The following is a 15,470-nucleotide window of genomic DNA, read 5'->3' as shown; positions in this document are numbered from 1 at the left end:
CCACTTTGCTACGGAGTTTCTGTTGGGCATGCTCACTCTAGGGGTCAGGGAAAGAGCGTCTGTGTGCGTATCAGCTGTTCCTGAAAGAACCTTTATGAGAAATGATTCAAGGAATTGAAGAGGATTAGACGCTATTATATTTAAAGTTCCTTTATGACATGATAGAGACTGTCCCCCTAAGAGTATTTCTCAATAATTGCAATCCATCATGTGAAGATGGAGTAAAAGTCTAAGATTTGTCTACTGAGGAGAAGAGGTTTAAGGGGAGCCTTTTGCCGTACACTGGGACAGCCATTCTCTGGAAGAGACGCTTGCTTTAGAAATGAGAGGGAGGGACTTTCTGCCACTAGAGCTGCCCAACTATGGAATGTGTGGCCTCAAAATCTTGCCCGCTCCCTGTCACTGTAAGTTTTTGTGCAAAGGGTGGACAGCAGTCAGGGAAGTGAGGAAAGATCTCAGTAATGGGGCGGGGAATGGAGAAAACAGGTATTCTAATTCTGAGATAGTGTCATTTCACACGGAGTAAGTGCTATCGAAGCTATAAATGTGAGTCCTTTATTTTAATAGATTTTAATGTATTTTAGAATCTATTACCTATAAAAGATACCAAAAGGAAAAACAATGTGGGTTTTTTCTATTGAAGGTATTTCACCTATTAGAAGAATATCTGTTTGGAAGTAAGTTAAGGACTGTTCACTCTCAATTAAATGTAAAAAGAGATTTACTGTTTTTGGAAAACACTGTAGAAGCATCTAAAAATTTCTAACAATATTATAACTGTATTTGTGGTTGAAGGGAAGAAATGGGAAAAAGCATGGGTTTTTGTTTAAATAAGAATGTTAAATTGTCAGGGTTCACAGCATAAATGATTTTCTGATAAAATTGTTGAATTATCAAATGCAACAGAGCTAATACCCGAGGCCAACCATAAAGCAAGTAGGAAGTTAATAGTGAGGTCACAAAATATTGTGGTACATGAAGTTACTTACAAAGACTTTACCATTGGGGCTGTTCGTGCTGTTTCCCTTGAATGCTTACATATCATCTTTCTGCACTTAAGTATGTTACGTTTACTGTTAGAGCCTGAAAATATCTGTTCAATTACTTTCCAGATACCTATTGAACTTCAACATTAAAATATACTGTGAAAAATTACATTGGAGCCTTTTTTGAGTGTTTGGTGTAGGAAACACATTTTAGCAGGAGGCTTTGGAATGCTGAACTACCCAGACACTGTGTCCTTGCCTTTCTGTTTTCTTAGGTTTTCATGGGTCAGCCCCTTTTTATATCTAAAGGATGTAAAGTAAAACAGTGTACAAAGTGGTACATTGAGGGTGCCATGAGATTTTTTTTAAATGTTTATTTTTGAGAGAGACAGAGCATGAGTGAGAGAGGGGCAGAGAGAGAGGGAGGCACAGAATCTAAAGCAGGTTCCAGACTCTGAGCTGTCAGCACAGATCCTGATGTGGGGCTCAAACTCACGAACTGTGAGATCATGACGTGAGCTGAAGTTGGATGCTCAACTGACTGAGCCACCCAGGCACCCCTAGATTTTTTTTTAAAGAGAAGGAACATAGTTTCCCAAAGGAAGAAATACAGAATGTTTATATTGTGGCTCATTGTCATCCATGAGACAGCTCAAATCTTATCATGATTCTTTTTTTCCCCTTATCATGATTCTTAAATTTAGCATCATTTACATGGGAAATGCAAAGCATGAAAGAGAAATAGTTTGTTCAAAGGCAGACTTCAGAGTGCAGAGATTCGATGGGTTGGGTTTGCTATTTGTTAGGACACTGACAGCTAATATGTCCTTGTCATATTTTAAAAAAAATTTTTAAAAATATTTATTTTTGAGAGAGAGAGACAGAGCATGAGTGGGGGAGGGAAAGAGAGGGAGACACAGAATCCAAGCAGGCTTCAGGCTCTGAGCTGTCAGCTCAGAGCCCGACGTGGGGCTTAAACCTACCAACTATGAGATCATGACCTGAGCCGAAAGTCAGACGTTTAACTGCTTAACCAACTGAGGTACCCGGCTGTGTCAGGTTTTTAAGTCTGCTAGAATTTTTTCTGCAGATGTGTAAACATCCACGTTCATCAAATTTGTAAACAAGCCTTTTGGATTGATGAGAGGCTAACGTTGAGGGCTTGGCTCGCTCGTGTGATCTCAGCTCTTTCCTCATTAGACTTCTCTCTCAAACCCAGGAAGGCAGCATTCCATGCAAAAATTGCATTTCTTGAAGGGGGTGGGTTCCTGAGAACCCTGCTTGAAATGTTGTGATAGCAAACAATTCTGGCACAAACTACTCCAGTGATGGAATAAGAACCCCCCCCTCAGGCGCTGCCAGCCTTCTTTGATCTATACCTCTTGCAGCATAGTCTCCAGAGCAATCCTCCAGAGGTTCTGTGCTGCTCTCTAATTGCCATTAGAGAGGGCTGAGAATCCTCCTGCTTCCTGTTCTGCAGGGTTCCTAACTATTCTCTTTGACTAACGTCATTCACTAAGAATTAAAGGGACTAGGATCAAAGGTTGTGAGTTTTCAGAATGACACTGTCATTTTTGTGGGGTCCTGAACAGTGAGGGGCAGACGAGAGGGGACTGCATGTTGCAGTATTTTCTTGGGGTCAGACTTCCCACAACTGCAAGGGAACCACTGCTTAGCATTTAAAAGCTCAGAGATCCTGGAGCCTCAAATCTCCACTGAGGGCAACCTCTTATAATCTGCTGAATACCACGCTGCAGTATAGCATGAGGAAGCACATACTTAACTTAAAGGCTCCCGCATTCCTCTTTACCCCAGTTAGGAAACGCATGGTAACTGATAGGAAACATTGAGATTCAATCTGTCTTGCTCAACCTCATTACCTGGCCCTAGAAATGCATACACTCATGCATGCTGAATGGAAATTACCAGTGGGTTCCTCCTTCAACTTCAACACAAGCTGCCTGGAAGATGGATCTTGGTGGAAGGGACTTAGTCTGTACCAGGCACTGTTCTGAGGGTACATGAGTAGCTTGTGTGGTCCTCACAGTAACCTCAGGTGTGTTTCCATTTTTATCTCTGCTTATAGATGAAGACTGCAAAGCACAGATTAGGTGAGTAAATTGCCCAACGCCAGGGTCAGAATTAGAGTTTGAACCATGTAGCCTGATTCTACAATTTCTTTTGGTCACTACTGCAGCAACATCACACCAAAGAAATTACCTGAAAGAAATGCTGAGCATTTCTTCTTTAAGTTTTAGCTCAGCTCTTACATAGTTACGTCACCGGAAAACAGAGGCACTGGGTCCCCTTAATTATAAAAGAAAAAGAAGAAAGAAGAGAGAGCTTGTCTTTGGAGTCCAATAGACTGGTTTTGATCCAAATCCTACTTTTCCTAGTTAAGTGATTTCGGCCTGTTAGTAGTTTCTCAAGTCCACAGTTGCTTAATCTTTAAAGTGGGGATATGACCACTGTATCTACTTCATAGGGCTGTTGATGACACGAACTTTGGAAATGCATCTGGAATGCTGACCACAATGCTTGACATGTGCGTGTTAGCTGTTGTTATTTTAAAGTGATCTTTAATGCTTTGTGGAAATAGAATGGTGACAGAAAATGAACCAACTGCACGGGGGACCTATTACAGTGATAATCAGACACTGAATTTTCTACAAGGCAAGTCAGTGGTCTGGGTTCCACCACTAGATGAGATTTTTCTGCAAGTGTCCTTGGTGCTCTAACACAGGACCATTGCGAGGGAAATAGTGTTACAATGCAACGTGTCAGGTATTTATTCGAAGGAATAAAGGGTGGGTTCAGATCCCAAATTCTGAATTACAGCAGGGTCCCAGTGTAGCATGTCCGCCCTCCCCCATCTTAATGCTGCTTCAGGATGCATAAATCGTGGAGCTAGGAGTTACTAATCTCCTCGAGTTAATTAGATGTGGAAAATCAGTGTAGTCATGGGGAGGGACTTAAAGAGGGAAAATAATGTAAGATGGCAATCCTATAAGGATGTGGTGAATCTCTGGGCCGCCATGCCATCAGTCAACTTCACCCACTGTGGTCTGATGCCTAGAGGATGTGTGGCAAGTTCACGCTTGGTTGTGACATGAACTTCCTCTTCCCAACCACCAGAATTTCACCACTTTCTACCAAAGTGAAATTATCCAATTTCTGCTTTCCAATTGAAAGTTCTCCTTTATTCTCTTTGTCCACAGGAGCCTGAACCATGCTAACTCAGCCTTCCTGCCTCTCTCTCTCTCTTTCTCTCTCAAAGCCATCCTTAGAAAATGATGGGGGTCAGGATCCCCACTTGAGGAAACTTGATCTTTTATAGAGAGCATCCTGTGTGGCACCTTGAGGGTTAAACTTTTGTTGCAGAGACAGAGTATCAGTGGCTTTCCAGGAAGATATAAGCCCCGATTTAGAAACTGCCATTTCTAAAAGGTAAGCCAAACATAAATTAGTTTGCACTGCTTTCTATGAAAGGGATAACTTGCCGCTCCCACTGTCTGTGTTAGTTTGCTTCTCTCTGTGCGGGCAGCCTGTCTGTCATCTACATAATGTATATATCAGGGCGAGGACCTTCACTCACAGTTAATAAAAACCTCAGCGCATGACAGAGGTGTCTTTACTATGGATCCATCTTAAAATAGGTCTCAATTTACTGTGTCACGTAAATCAAAAGGGAAGTGTTTATCTTCTCATTCGAAGGCATCCCTTCTCCCTCTGTGCCCTAGCCCCTCCCCTCGTGCCAGTTTCCAGCCCCTCAAAGATGCTTTGTGCAAGAAAGTGCAAGTTCCCTCGTTCTGGATTTATTGATTTTCCCTCTTGCTCTCCTCCTGGCTCCCCCCCAAAGCAAGCTAGCGGAGCAAATGGCCCGGGTTCTCCCCCAACGCCTGACTTGCGTTTACTGGGAGGAGAGCCGGAGAGGGAGCGTGCGTTCGGAGCACACTGCTCTGACTGCGACCACAGACTGTTTTGTGCAGGCTGTCCTTCTCCTTCAAAACGGTGCATCCCCTCCCCGGAGCAGCAGGCAGTGTGCCTCCATTCAGCCACATTTGGTATGCATGAGCACGGCTGCAGGGAGAGGGGAGGTGGCTTTCTTAAGAAGGTTCGGTGGCTCAGGAAACGCCACTTGAGTAGTCTCCCAAGTTCCAGGAAGCCTCTGCCCTAATGGAATTTGCAGGTGTGGAGATGACCATGGGATGCCAAGGCCGTGGGGGACCGTCTATTTTCTAGGCATTGCTCAGGTTTGCAATTTTTGGTTTTCCCGGTGGAATTTGGAAGGGGTCATGAATCAAACTGATGCTCCTCGTCCCCTAAACTGGACCATCCGGAAGCTTTGCCACGCAGCCTTCCTCCCATCTGTCAGACTTCTTAAGGTACTGTAACTTGCTGCTTTGAATGGCTCTAATTGTGCTTTGCAGGTCTAAATACCCAACTTCACACTTGGGCTGGGACACACCTTTCGGGGAGCACAAATGCTTACAGTGCTGGCTCAGTTGCCCAAGGCTGGCTCAGAGAGGCTGTCAGCGGGCTGTAGACCCCCACGGTGTTAGGGAGGAGAGATGGTCTGAGCCACATTTGGGAATGAGATTATGGTGGCAGAGAATGGGCTCCCCGAGTGCTCCCCTCCGTCCCTCAGCCCCCCGCCCTAAACATTCCTAAAATAGAATTAATTAACTTCTTTGGGAGGGTGGGAATAGTAATGGGAGTGAAATCTCCTACTCCAGGCATTTGACTCCTGGTTTTTTTTTTCCCCCTCCCTGGGGAAGCCCTTCGACCCACTTTCCCTTTAAATGGAACCTGAGAGAACAAAGGATTCTCCTCACTATTTTAAAAGCCTTGTGTCCTTAGGTGGTCGCTCAGGTAAAGACAGAGAATGAATCTCATCAGATTGTGACTTCTTTGGTGTCCTTGTTTTTAGAAAGGCATGCTAATTTTAGTCTCCTAAGTGAAGCCAGTAGTGGGAAAGTGTGGTTGAATATGTATTGAACGTATGCCTCCAGCTCCCGCTCTGAGTTACACAAAAGAATGGTACTACACCTGAGCTTAGAATTGTTACTCTGTGTCTGCAGCACTTCCTTTCTAGAAGCAAATGCATTGAAGGTACTGAAAAAGTCCCCACAACTCCGTAATAATTGCACCATCATCGACCTTATTATAGGGAAGAAAATACAAATAAAATTTGTGGGTGGACAAAGCGTGTATTTTTTTCTCCAGAAGAGAGAATGTGCTAACATTTATTTTTGGGGGGGGGGGGAGGGGGGAAGTCCATATCTCTGAATGTCCCACATCCATGTGAAGTTAAAAAGGCAAAGCAAAGTTCTTCATTCTCTTTTCCATATTAATATGATACTGGGATTTAATGACCACTGGATATTGAGCCAAAGTGTCTCCAATGGAGGATTAAAGAATTAGTCCTGAATTAATTATATCGCAATGTTATATTTTTATTTATTTATTTTATTTTTATTTTTTCTTGCTGAGGCTGCGTTTTGGTGGGGTCAAGTTTGATGTGGACAATTAGTTCTGTCCAGTTAAGTGGTTCCTCACCACAGAGCATTGGCCACTGTTTCCTTATCCTGTTCAACAAAAACCGGTGTTAACTTTCACAAAGGCTGGCCCCAGGTCCTGTTCAAACCCCCAGCATATTGTTGTCATGGCGATGGTTTGCTTCCCTAAAAGAGTATTTAGGAGGAAAAACCAATTTGGGAATAAGGAGTGGGAGAGAAGTGTCCTTGGACATAAGTGCTTTTGCTGTATTGGAACAACATGTGTGATAGGGCATGAGAAAGAATGAGGCCAGGGAGCTAACAAATGAATGTAAATTTTCCTCCAGAATCACAAATGAATCAAGAGTCTGGGGCAAAGACTATCTTGACAAATCCAACTAGGACTGAGAAAATTGACTCCGGCAATTCCATGGGCAGCAAGAGACATTTTTCACTTAAAGGCATTCTTTGGCCCGACCCCAAAATCATGCTTTTTAACTTACATAATGACCTTCTTAACAGGTGTACTTTTAAGACTCTCAATATATTATTCATTAGTGCTTTATTTTTTTTTTCTTTTATGGGAAATGCTATTCATCACTTCCTAGTCACAAAACCAGCAGAGAAGTATCTATTAGAAGTAGAGTACTGATTTTGAGAATAGCTGTCCTGTTTCTTAACAGAAAGTGCTGTTGACACTTTATACCACCAGGTATTGTCAGCCCTGTGTGCCAATACTGTGGTCCGTATAGGGTTCAATCCCGCCGTGCTTTATTAACATGGTGCTTTATAACAACTCATCTGGGGCACTTGGGTGGCTCAGCCGGTTAAGCATCTGACTTCGACTCAGGCCATGATCTCACGGTCTGTGGGTTCAAGCCCTGCATTGGGCTCTGTGCTGATGGCTCGGAGCCTGAAGCTTGCTTCAGATTCTGTGTCTCCCTCTCTCTCTGCCCCTCCCCCGCTCATGCTTTGTCTCTCTCTGTCCCAGAAATAAATAAACATTTAAAAAAACCAAAAAAACAAAAAAACAATTCATCTAATTAACCAAACTGATGGGTAGCTTTCCAAATTTCTCAATATGCTAAAAATGATGTGTTGTCCTAGAGAAGTTCCTTTCCAAATGACATCTGTAATTTCGAAAGGTATTGATCTATCCTAGGAAACTTCAGATAGTGAGCATATTTCAAACTCATTAAAAAAAGTGATAACCAAATTCTTTCAGCGATACTTGAAATGAGAGCTGCTTCTGTATGTGAGTTTGATAGCCTCAACGTGCTGGATAGGAATGCCATGGAATTTTTTTCCCGTTTGGATTGCTGCTGTCTTGTCTGCTTTGCTAGTCCCTACGTCTTCTTGCCTTGCTTTTAATATTTCAAATAAATTGAAAGTTCCTGAGCAAACATTTACATCTTTTGATCACTGTTCTTACTGCTTTAGTCCATAAATTAAATACTTAAAAACCGTGCCCCCTTTCCCAGTCTCTTACTCCACCTCCCCCACCCTACCACCACCATGTTAATTTAATGGATGGATTCTCTGGGCGTCCTGGAACCCATTGAAATCATAAGCTAACAAACCCAATTCCTCTATTCAACAGGTAATTTTTGGTCCCCTTCCAGGCATTTTTCTGAGGTAATATGTTTATTCCAGTGCTCTGACTTGTCAGTAACACAGCAGAGGTCGTGATGGCAAGGTTAGATTTAACTAGACTCTGATCACTCACCATTTCTCACAGACGTGGCTCATGCCAATTTCCCCCATATCCTCTCCTTGAAAATGTGTTTCTTTGGTACCTTACTTCAGCATCACACCAATAATTAGAAATGGCTTTATAATCCTATTTTCTGTATTTCCCATTTCCTGATAGAAACAGGATACTAAAGAACTAGAAGGGGGAGGCTGGCGTTTGAAGCATGAATTAAACTCAGTGAATGAATGTTGGAATATACTTATTATTCCTCTGAAAACATCTCATTTGTTGCTTTGTCCATCTCAGCAAATATTGAACATGCCAACCAACTCCTATTTTGAATGTGGGATTGCATTTGGAAATAACATTTGAAAGTGAATTTTTGGACAGGCATATCATGATGATAGCCAAAAGACAGAGGCTGTTTTCAAACGGATGCATTTCAAATGGGACCCTGTTGAAACTATTTCTCTTCAGTTGTCATTTGCTACGTTCTTAAGTGTTTCAAGATTTCGTCTTATTAATGACAAAAAGTCATGTTTATTTCAGTGACAGAATGTTCTTAGCATATTTCATAGTCATTATTAGGTCTGTCTCTGCCATTGTTTTATTTGGGAGATTTTATTTTGGTAACTTATGTTGAATTTGAGAATTTTTAGGGTGGAGAGCTTTGTTTGTATTGAAATCACAGTGGACTTACTAAAAAAGAAGGCTTCTGAAAGATGGGTTGCACTAGGGGAAAGGGAAACTCTGTAGTTCTAATAGATTGTGGTGCAAACATTTAAGTCAGTCTGTCCGTGAAGCCCAAATGGTCAGTATCATGTTAGGATCTTCAAAGTTTTATCCTGAGAAGGAATCTGATTTTGCATGTTGAGCAATGTCAAAATAGGTTAAAGAAATTATATTCTGGAGTTAGACCTAAACACTGAAGCCTAACTCTGTTGTGTTCCTAACCACCTGTATGATCATGGGTGTGTTACTTGACGTTTCTATAACTTGGTGTCCTCCTCTTTAAAGTGAAGAATTGAAGTCTTGACTTGGATCCAGTGCTATGATTCCCTGTGGTAAAGGCTACCATGCCCTGTGGGGATGAAAGAACATAGGCTAAAAATGGTTTAAGTGGATTGGATGTTCAAATAGCAGAGGACTAGAATATTCAGCAGTGTTGGAAATCACAGAGGGCCTTAGCTGCTAAATTATGACATTTGACGATTATCCTGAAAACCATGAGTATCATCAAATGGATTTTAGCAGGGAGGTGACTGCCGCATTCAGGCATGGGATAGATAGATGACTCTGGCTGTACTGTCTAGAATGGGGAGGAGATGGTAGGATTGGAAGCTCAGAGATGAAATTGGAGGTCCAGAGAATTGATGAGGACATGAGTTACGGCAACAGGAGTGGAGGTAAAATGCATAGGGCTTTGTGAAGTTGATGCATTGTGGTGAAGGGAAGAATTTAGGATAACTTCTGAGTTTTGGTCTTTGTGGCTAGTCTGGCGCTGGTCCCCATTTCTGAGGATAGAGGTCTTGATAATGAAGGACAGAACTTCTCACTTTGTGGTTCATCTTTGTTGAGTTAGAGAGGGTATGTCAGTTATTCTGGTGGGACTGAGAAAAAAATAGTGCTAACGATACAATTCCATTTTTGGGCACCTGGGTGGCTCAGCCAGTTAAGCGTCCAGGTCTTGATTTTGTGTCAGGTCATGATCTCACAGTTTGTGAGTTCAAGGCCTGCATCATGCTGTGCCCTGATAGTGCCAAGCTTGCTCGGGATTGATATTCATATTCTCTCTCTCTCTCTCTCTCTCTCTCTCTCTCTCTCTCTCTCTCTCTCCGCTCATGCAAACACATGTACTCTCTTGGTCTCTCAAAATAATAAAAATAAAAAAGAATATAATTCCATGTCATTGAGTATGAGCCCCATTGAATGCCTGATAACAGAACTCTTTGAAGGAAATAATATACAATCAGGAATATCCCTCCTAATTTTTTTTTTTTTTTTTTTGGACTGTAGGTGTAGTAAGCTCTCAGTTTTTTGGAATCCAGTCAAAAAGCTCAGTTTTCTCTCATTTTTTCTCCTCTTAGTCCTCTTTTATATTATACAAAGAATTAATGAAAGCGAAGTGGGTAACACAAGGGAAATCCTTTTTTTAAAAAAATTTTTTTTTAACGTTTATTTATTTTTTTGGGGCAGAGAGAGACAGAGCATGAACGGGGGAGGGGCAGAGAGAGAGGGAGACACAGAATCGGAAGCAGGCTCCAGGCTCTGAGCCATCAGCCCAGAGCCCGATGTGGGGCTCTAACTCATGGACCGCGTGATCGTGACCTGATCTGAAGTCGGATGCTTAACCGACTGAGCCACCCAGGCGCCCCACAAGGGAAATCCTTGAGAGTAGTGATCGAGGTAGGCTACAAGATGAGGATAAAACCTGCTTAATTACTAATGTTTTCTACTTCTATAATTTCTTGTATTGGTAACCAGTGTCCATTCTATTGAGTGTGTCTTCTACAGTTGATGCCAGACATTCCAGAAACCGACTTGCCTTCGATGGTCTCAAGCTTGTAGGAAACAATCAGGTTGAGATTTATTTCAATGTGTGTTTTCAGTTTAAGACTTCCAAGGTTTCCTTTTCACGTCTGAAATCCTGGATCTTGACAGGACACATAGAGGAATATCAATAAGCCCAAGTTTTTGCTGGGTAGGACAAGACACTCCTGAACCACATGTTAGTAGTAGCAGTTAAGTGTTCCCAGCAGGAGAGGAAGGACACACCTGTTAGAGAACGTGTCAGGGAACATCTCATGGGCCGATTCCACTAACTACCTAAAAGATGAGATACTCAAAGAATAAACTGCTTTTAGGTCAACACAGTGTATTGTCAGGAAAAAAATTTTAAGGGCTACTAATAAAGAAACTTTTGTCTTTTCATCTCAGCATGCCAACCTCAGATTCCCTTTAAGAAAGTGAGAGAAAGAAAAGAAAGAAAAGAAAACATGTGCTCGGCACTAAAACCCGGGAGAGAAAAAAAATCTGTCTGGTGTGTTTCAAATGGTGGCTTGATCCAGGCTGCTGAGTGGTCACCATGTGACTTGCCTTTTTGTGAAATGTTCTTCGGGCAGCCTGACGGAAATTCCTGAGGCAACAAGAAACTCTCCTGTCTCTCCGGAGAGCTCTGTCTTCTGGTGGCCTCTGTTATGGAGAAAAGACTGAAAAGTGTGCGGTCGCTGGGGAAAGAGGGAGGATGTGGCTGGGAGTCTAAGTCCAGGGCCACCTGCTTCTCAGATGACTTACGGAGTCCCAGGAATTCAGGCCAAGGTCTGTCTCCAGGGGAAAGGGTTCTGCCTTCCTTGTGGAGGACTTCCTCAGGGAAAGAGAGCACTACCTCCCCAGCAGTGGATTTTCACCCCCCCTGCCCCGCCCCCCTCTGTCTGTTGGTATAACTCAATTGGCTCCAAGCTCATCTACAGAAAACTAATCATATCCTTGCTGTCCTTCTCTTATCTTCCATGAAAAGCAGTTTTAAAAGCTCTGGCTGACGAAAATAAAAAATAACTAGCCAGTAAATGCTTACTGAAGAATTAAAAAAAAAAAAAAAAAGAACAAACAATAAAGACACATGCAATTCTGAGAATGCTGAGGAATAACTTGGACAGCTGGTGAGCAAAGCAAATATCCAAATATCCGAGCCCATCCCCTAAGGATGCTGATTCAGTAGGTAGGTGGTGGGCCCGGGAATTGGCATGTCAACAAGCTCCTTGGTGATTCCCACGGGAATAGCTCTTAGAAGAACCACACATGGAGGAAAGCTGACACAGATTCAGCAGAGCTGGAGAGAAACTGGATTAAGTGCCCTTTCTTATGCTGGCATCTGGGCAGAACAGATTTTCTGATAGCAAACAGAGCAAAAGGTTTTAAGCAAACCCTTCACAGGTTTTCAAAATTTAATCATGAGTGATCATTTACAGATACAGAAATAAATTGAGTTCAGCTGCCCTGTTTTGATTTGTAGATGACCAGTCTGGAAGAATGGTTGTCCCTATTCCTATTTTTTTGTTTATGGATTTCTCTGTTATTTTCATGAATTTTTTCCACTCATGTGACCTACAACTTCAGAAGTTTCTATTCTATTCAATTTACATGGGTATCTGAACCAGAGCTCCCAAAGACCATGTTTATGGTCAGAATTTTGCAATATCTTCTATACACGCCCTTTATCCTTCATCTATGCCTCTTGGAATTGTGATAGTCACTCAAGCACATGCTCCTTTGATACCAATGGAACGTGATAGTACCAAGTGAGCAATGGCCTGTTTACTTGGGGGCCAAATCCAAAGCACCCATAACTCATGCCCATAGTGGTAGAATTGGTCCCCTCTACGCCTGCCCTCTCTACCCTAAGGCCTTGACAAACTAACGAAGGAAGAGATTCTGGATAGGGATGGGAGGGAGGGAAGAGAACATTAAGGGCTTTTGTTTGGAAGAACACATTCAAAGCTAAAAGTAATTTAAACTAGACTTTTTTAAAAATGATGCCCAGTATTAATGATCAAATAAGGAAAACAGTGCTGAACAAAATTTTGTAGGCTCTTGAGTATTTGAAAAAGATACAGTACCGGAATGGCTGTGGTGGGGGGCTGGCACAACAAAAACTTGAGGAGAAGGGTGTTCAATTTTCATGCTTATTGCACATAATTTACTTTAAAAGCATTTGGGTATTCTTCAACCAGTGGCTCTCCTTCTCTACTTACATTTGCAGAGGCATGTGCGTAGGAACTGCCCTTTAGGGATGGCATGGATAAGTTTTACTTCTTCTCCCCCAAGTAAGTAAAGCTTTTCAACAATGGATGGATAGATCGGTAGGTGGGGAAGGAAGGAAGGATTGATTCTCTTATTTGTAAATCTATTCACAGCAACATTTAATATACTAAATTGGCTTGGAGGGAGATTTATCCACCAAATGAGCTTTTGAGGTGTTTTTCAAAGTGGTCCAGGGCTGCCTGTTACAAAATCGGTTTCTTGGGATTCTACCCAAACTTCCTAAGATAAGGCCCTAGGATGACTGAGAATCTGCATTTTAGCAAGCAACACAGGGTGATTGTTTTATCCTGTAATATTTGGAGACTGTCTCTTCTGAAGTGAGCCACTTAAGCAGAGAGACCTTGGTTCATCAAAATGAGGCCTCTGGCATGACCCCACCTCAGTATCAAATTTTTATTAAACTGAACATACACTATCCCTCTACGAATTTATATAGGCCGGTAAAGTTTCCATATCTTAAAAGTTCCCATGCTCACAGAGCATCGAATGAGTCTCCTAATTGTTTCTTAAGGGATCACACAGGAGAGCTAGTTTAGGTGCCAGAAATGTATCATCCATAAGTGGTATCCTGTGTTAAAAGCAAACATGGCACATTGTTTACGTAAGGAAATGATGCCCGTATATGGTTAGGAGGAAGAAAAACAGCAGAGAAAGCACTAAGTCTAACTTCTGCCTGGATCATTCGGCCATTGCTGAATTAATCAAGTTCCTTCACATCTGCTGCTTCTCCATACTTTGTTCCAATTACTAGTATCACACATTCACCAAGTTGTCTGAACTGGAAAACCTGGGCTTACGCCTTTTGCTTTGTTGGCTCTCATCCCTTACATAATCAGCCAATTAGTTCTGCCAGGTTTCCTCATAAATATGTCTCTGATCCACTCCTTCTGTCTATTCATACTTTCCAAGATCAGTCTCCTTTTTTCTCAGATCCAAAATACTACAGTTGTCTACTTCAAATTGATCCTTCCCACGGCCACCAAAATGGTCCACTTAAAATGCAAGTAAGACAAGGTTGCTGTAGTGTTTGACGTTCTTCAGTTTCCCTTTCTACTGTATAATAAAATCTAACCTCCTAGGTATGGTATATAACACCTTCAGTGATCGGTCCTTTGCCTACTTCTCTACTGTTATATTTTGTTTTTCCCTTCCTCAAATCTTGAGATTCCTCATAGCTGGACTTTGTTGCACAAGGTGTTTCCGACTGCCTGGAAAATGTGAATCACACCTCCTGCCCAACTCCTGCCCATAGTTTAATACTGGACTCAGGTGAATTGGATGAATGTAGGGAGAATTTCCCTGAATCCCCAAAGCCAGATTAGGCTCTCCTTTTATACACGTCCATAAAAATCAGTGGGTATTTTTATCTTTGCATTTAGCGTGTGGTAACATTAGCTCCCTTACCTCATGGGAACCCTGTTTGTAGACAATTTGGTTCATGTAGCCTTTGGCAAAGAGTTGAGAGTATTTTGGGTGCTAGATATATTACCCTTTAATAGGTAATGCTGGGATAGATAACTGTGCTCTAGATGTAGTGCTCTGAAATGGTTACTCAAAAGAACCAAATGCTATTACAGAGTCTTGGTATTTTTGTCTTATTAAAGAAAATTTTCAGCTTGAGTTGATAGACTTCCTGTTCCCCAAATTGGATGATTAGTTAAGGAACTGAACCAATAATTAATACTCAGTAAAAGTGATGCAGAATAAAATTACGTACTCAAGGAAGAGACTGTGAGTAGGTAGCACTAGATGCGTGCTTTGAAAGTATTTGCTGAAAGAGAAAGTGCAAGATCGTAATTACCTCATCTATTGATTATGTTGGGGAAAGGGCAGTCCTTAAGTTAGTGATCTGAGAGACTTTAACATAGTGCCTGTAATAGTGTCGTTGGGCAGGTTACACTGTGAATTAGAGAAAGTACTATGAGAAGAAAAACTACATAGTTGCTGGGCCATTCTCGCTTTCTTCTTTAAATATGCCTGTTGCAAGTGTCTAGAGCTATGTAGATACGATCCTATTGTATTTGGGTATTTCCCTTTATCTTTAATTTTTTAAAGTTTATTTATTTATTTTGAGACGTAGAGCGCAGGGGAGGGGCAGAGAGATAGAGAGAGGGAGACAGAGTGAAACCCAAGCAAGATTTACACTGTCAGCACAGAGCCCCACGCAGGCCTGAACCCATGTACTGTGAGATCGTGACCTGAGTTGAAATCAAGAGTCGGATGCTTAACCACTGACCCACCCAGGTGCCCCAGCATGTCCCTTCAAAGGTACATGTGACTTAGCATTTTTCTGTTATCATTAGCTTATTTTACTGTATCAGCCATCGTGGATAGAAGTCAAATAGAAGTCCTTAGTTTATCAGGTTCCTATTGAGAAAAAAATAGATCAGAGTCCAAATAAATTTCTTAAGGAAGATACCTGAATCATGAGAAAAATTATCCTAGAACTTGTAGGTTAAGATCAATAATCAA

General features: G+C 41.9%; 1 protein-coding gene across 11 annotated transcripts in view; it reads left to right on the top strand.

Annotated features, from left to right (window-relative positions):
- Positions 1-15,470, top strand: part of TRPM3 (transient receptor potential cation channel subfamily M member 3) — an 804,289-nt gene that overhangs the window by 305,050 nt on the left and 483,769 nt on the right. For 2 of the 11 annotated variants that reach the window (XM_019463617.2, XM_019463615.2), the window contains exon 1: positions 4,602-5,371. The exons of 5 other annotated variants lie outside the window; for them this stretch is intronic. In XM_019463617.2, the coding sequence (XP_019319162.1) occupies positions 5,195-5,371 (177 nt within the window). In that variant the 5' untranslated portion in view covers positions 4,602-5,194. Of the gene's footprint in view, positions 1-4,601; positions 5,372-15,470 lie in introns of those variants that run through there. 4 more of the 11 variants (XM_019463621.2, XM_019463619.2, XM_053907802.1 and 1 more) reach the window with 3 other exon arrangements.

The sequence above is a fragment of the Panthera pardus genome, unplaced genomic scaffold, assembly GCF_024362965.1.
Source record: "Panthera pardus isolate Hobbes unplaced genomic scaffold, ASM2436296v1 HiC_scaffold_20, whole genome shotgun sequence".
Classification (NCBI taxonomy): Eukaryota; Metazoa; Chordata; class Mammalia; order Carnivora; family Felidae; genus Panthera; species Panthera pardus.
This window is presented reverse-complemented; position numbering and strand designations above follow the sequence as displayed.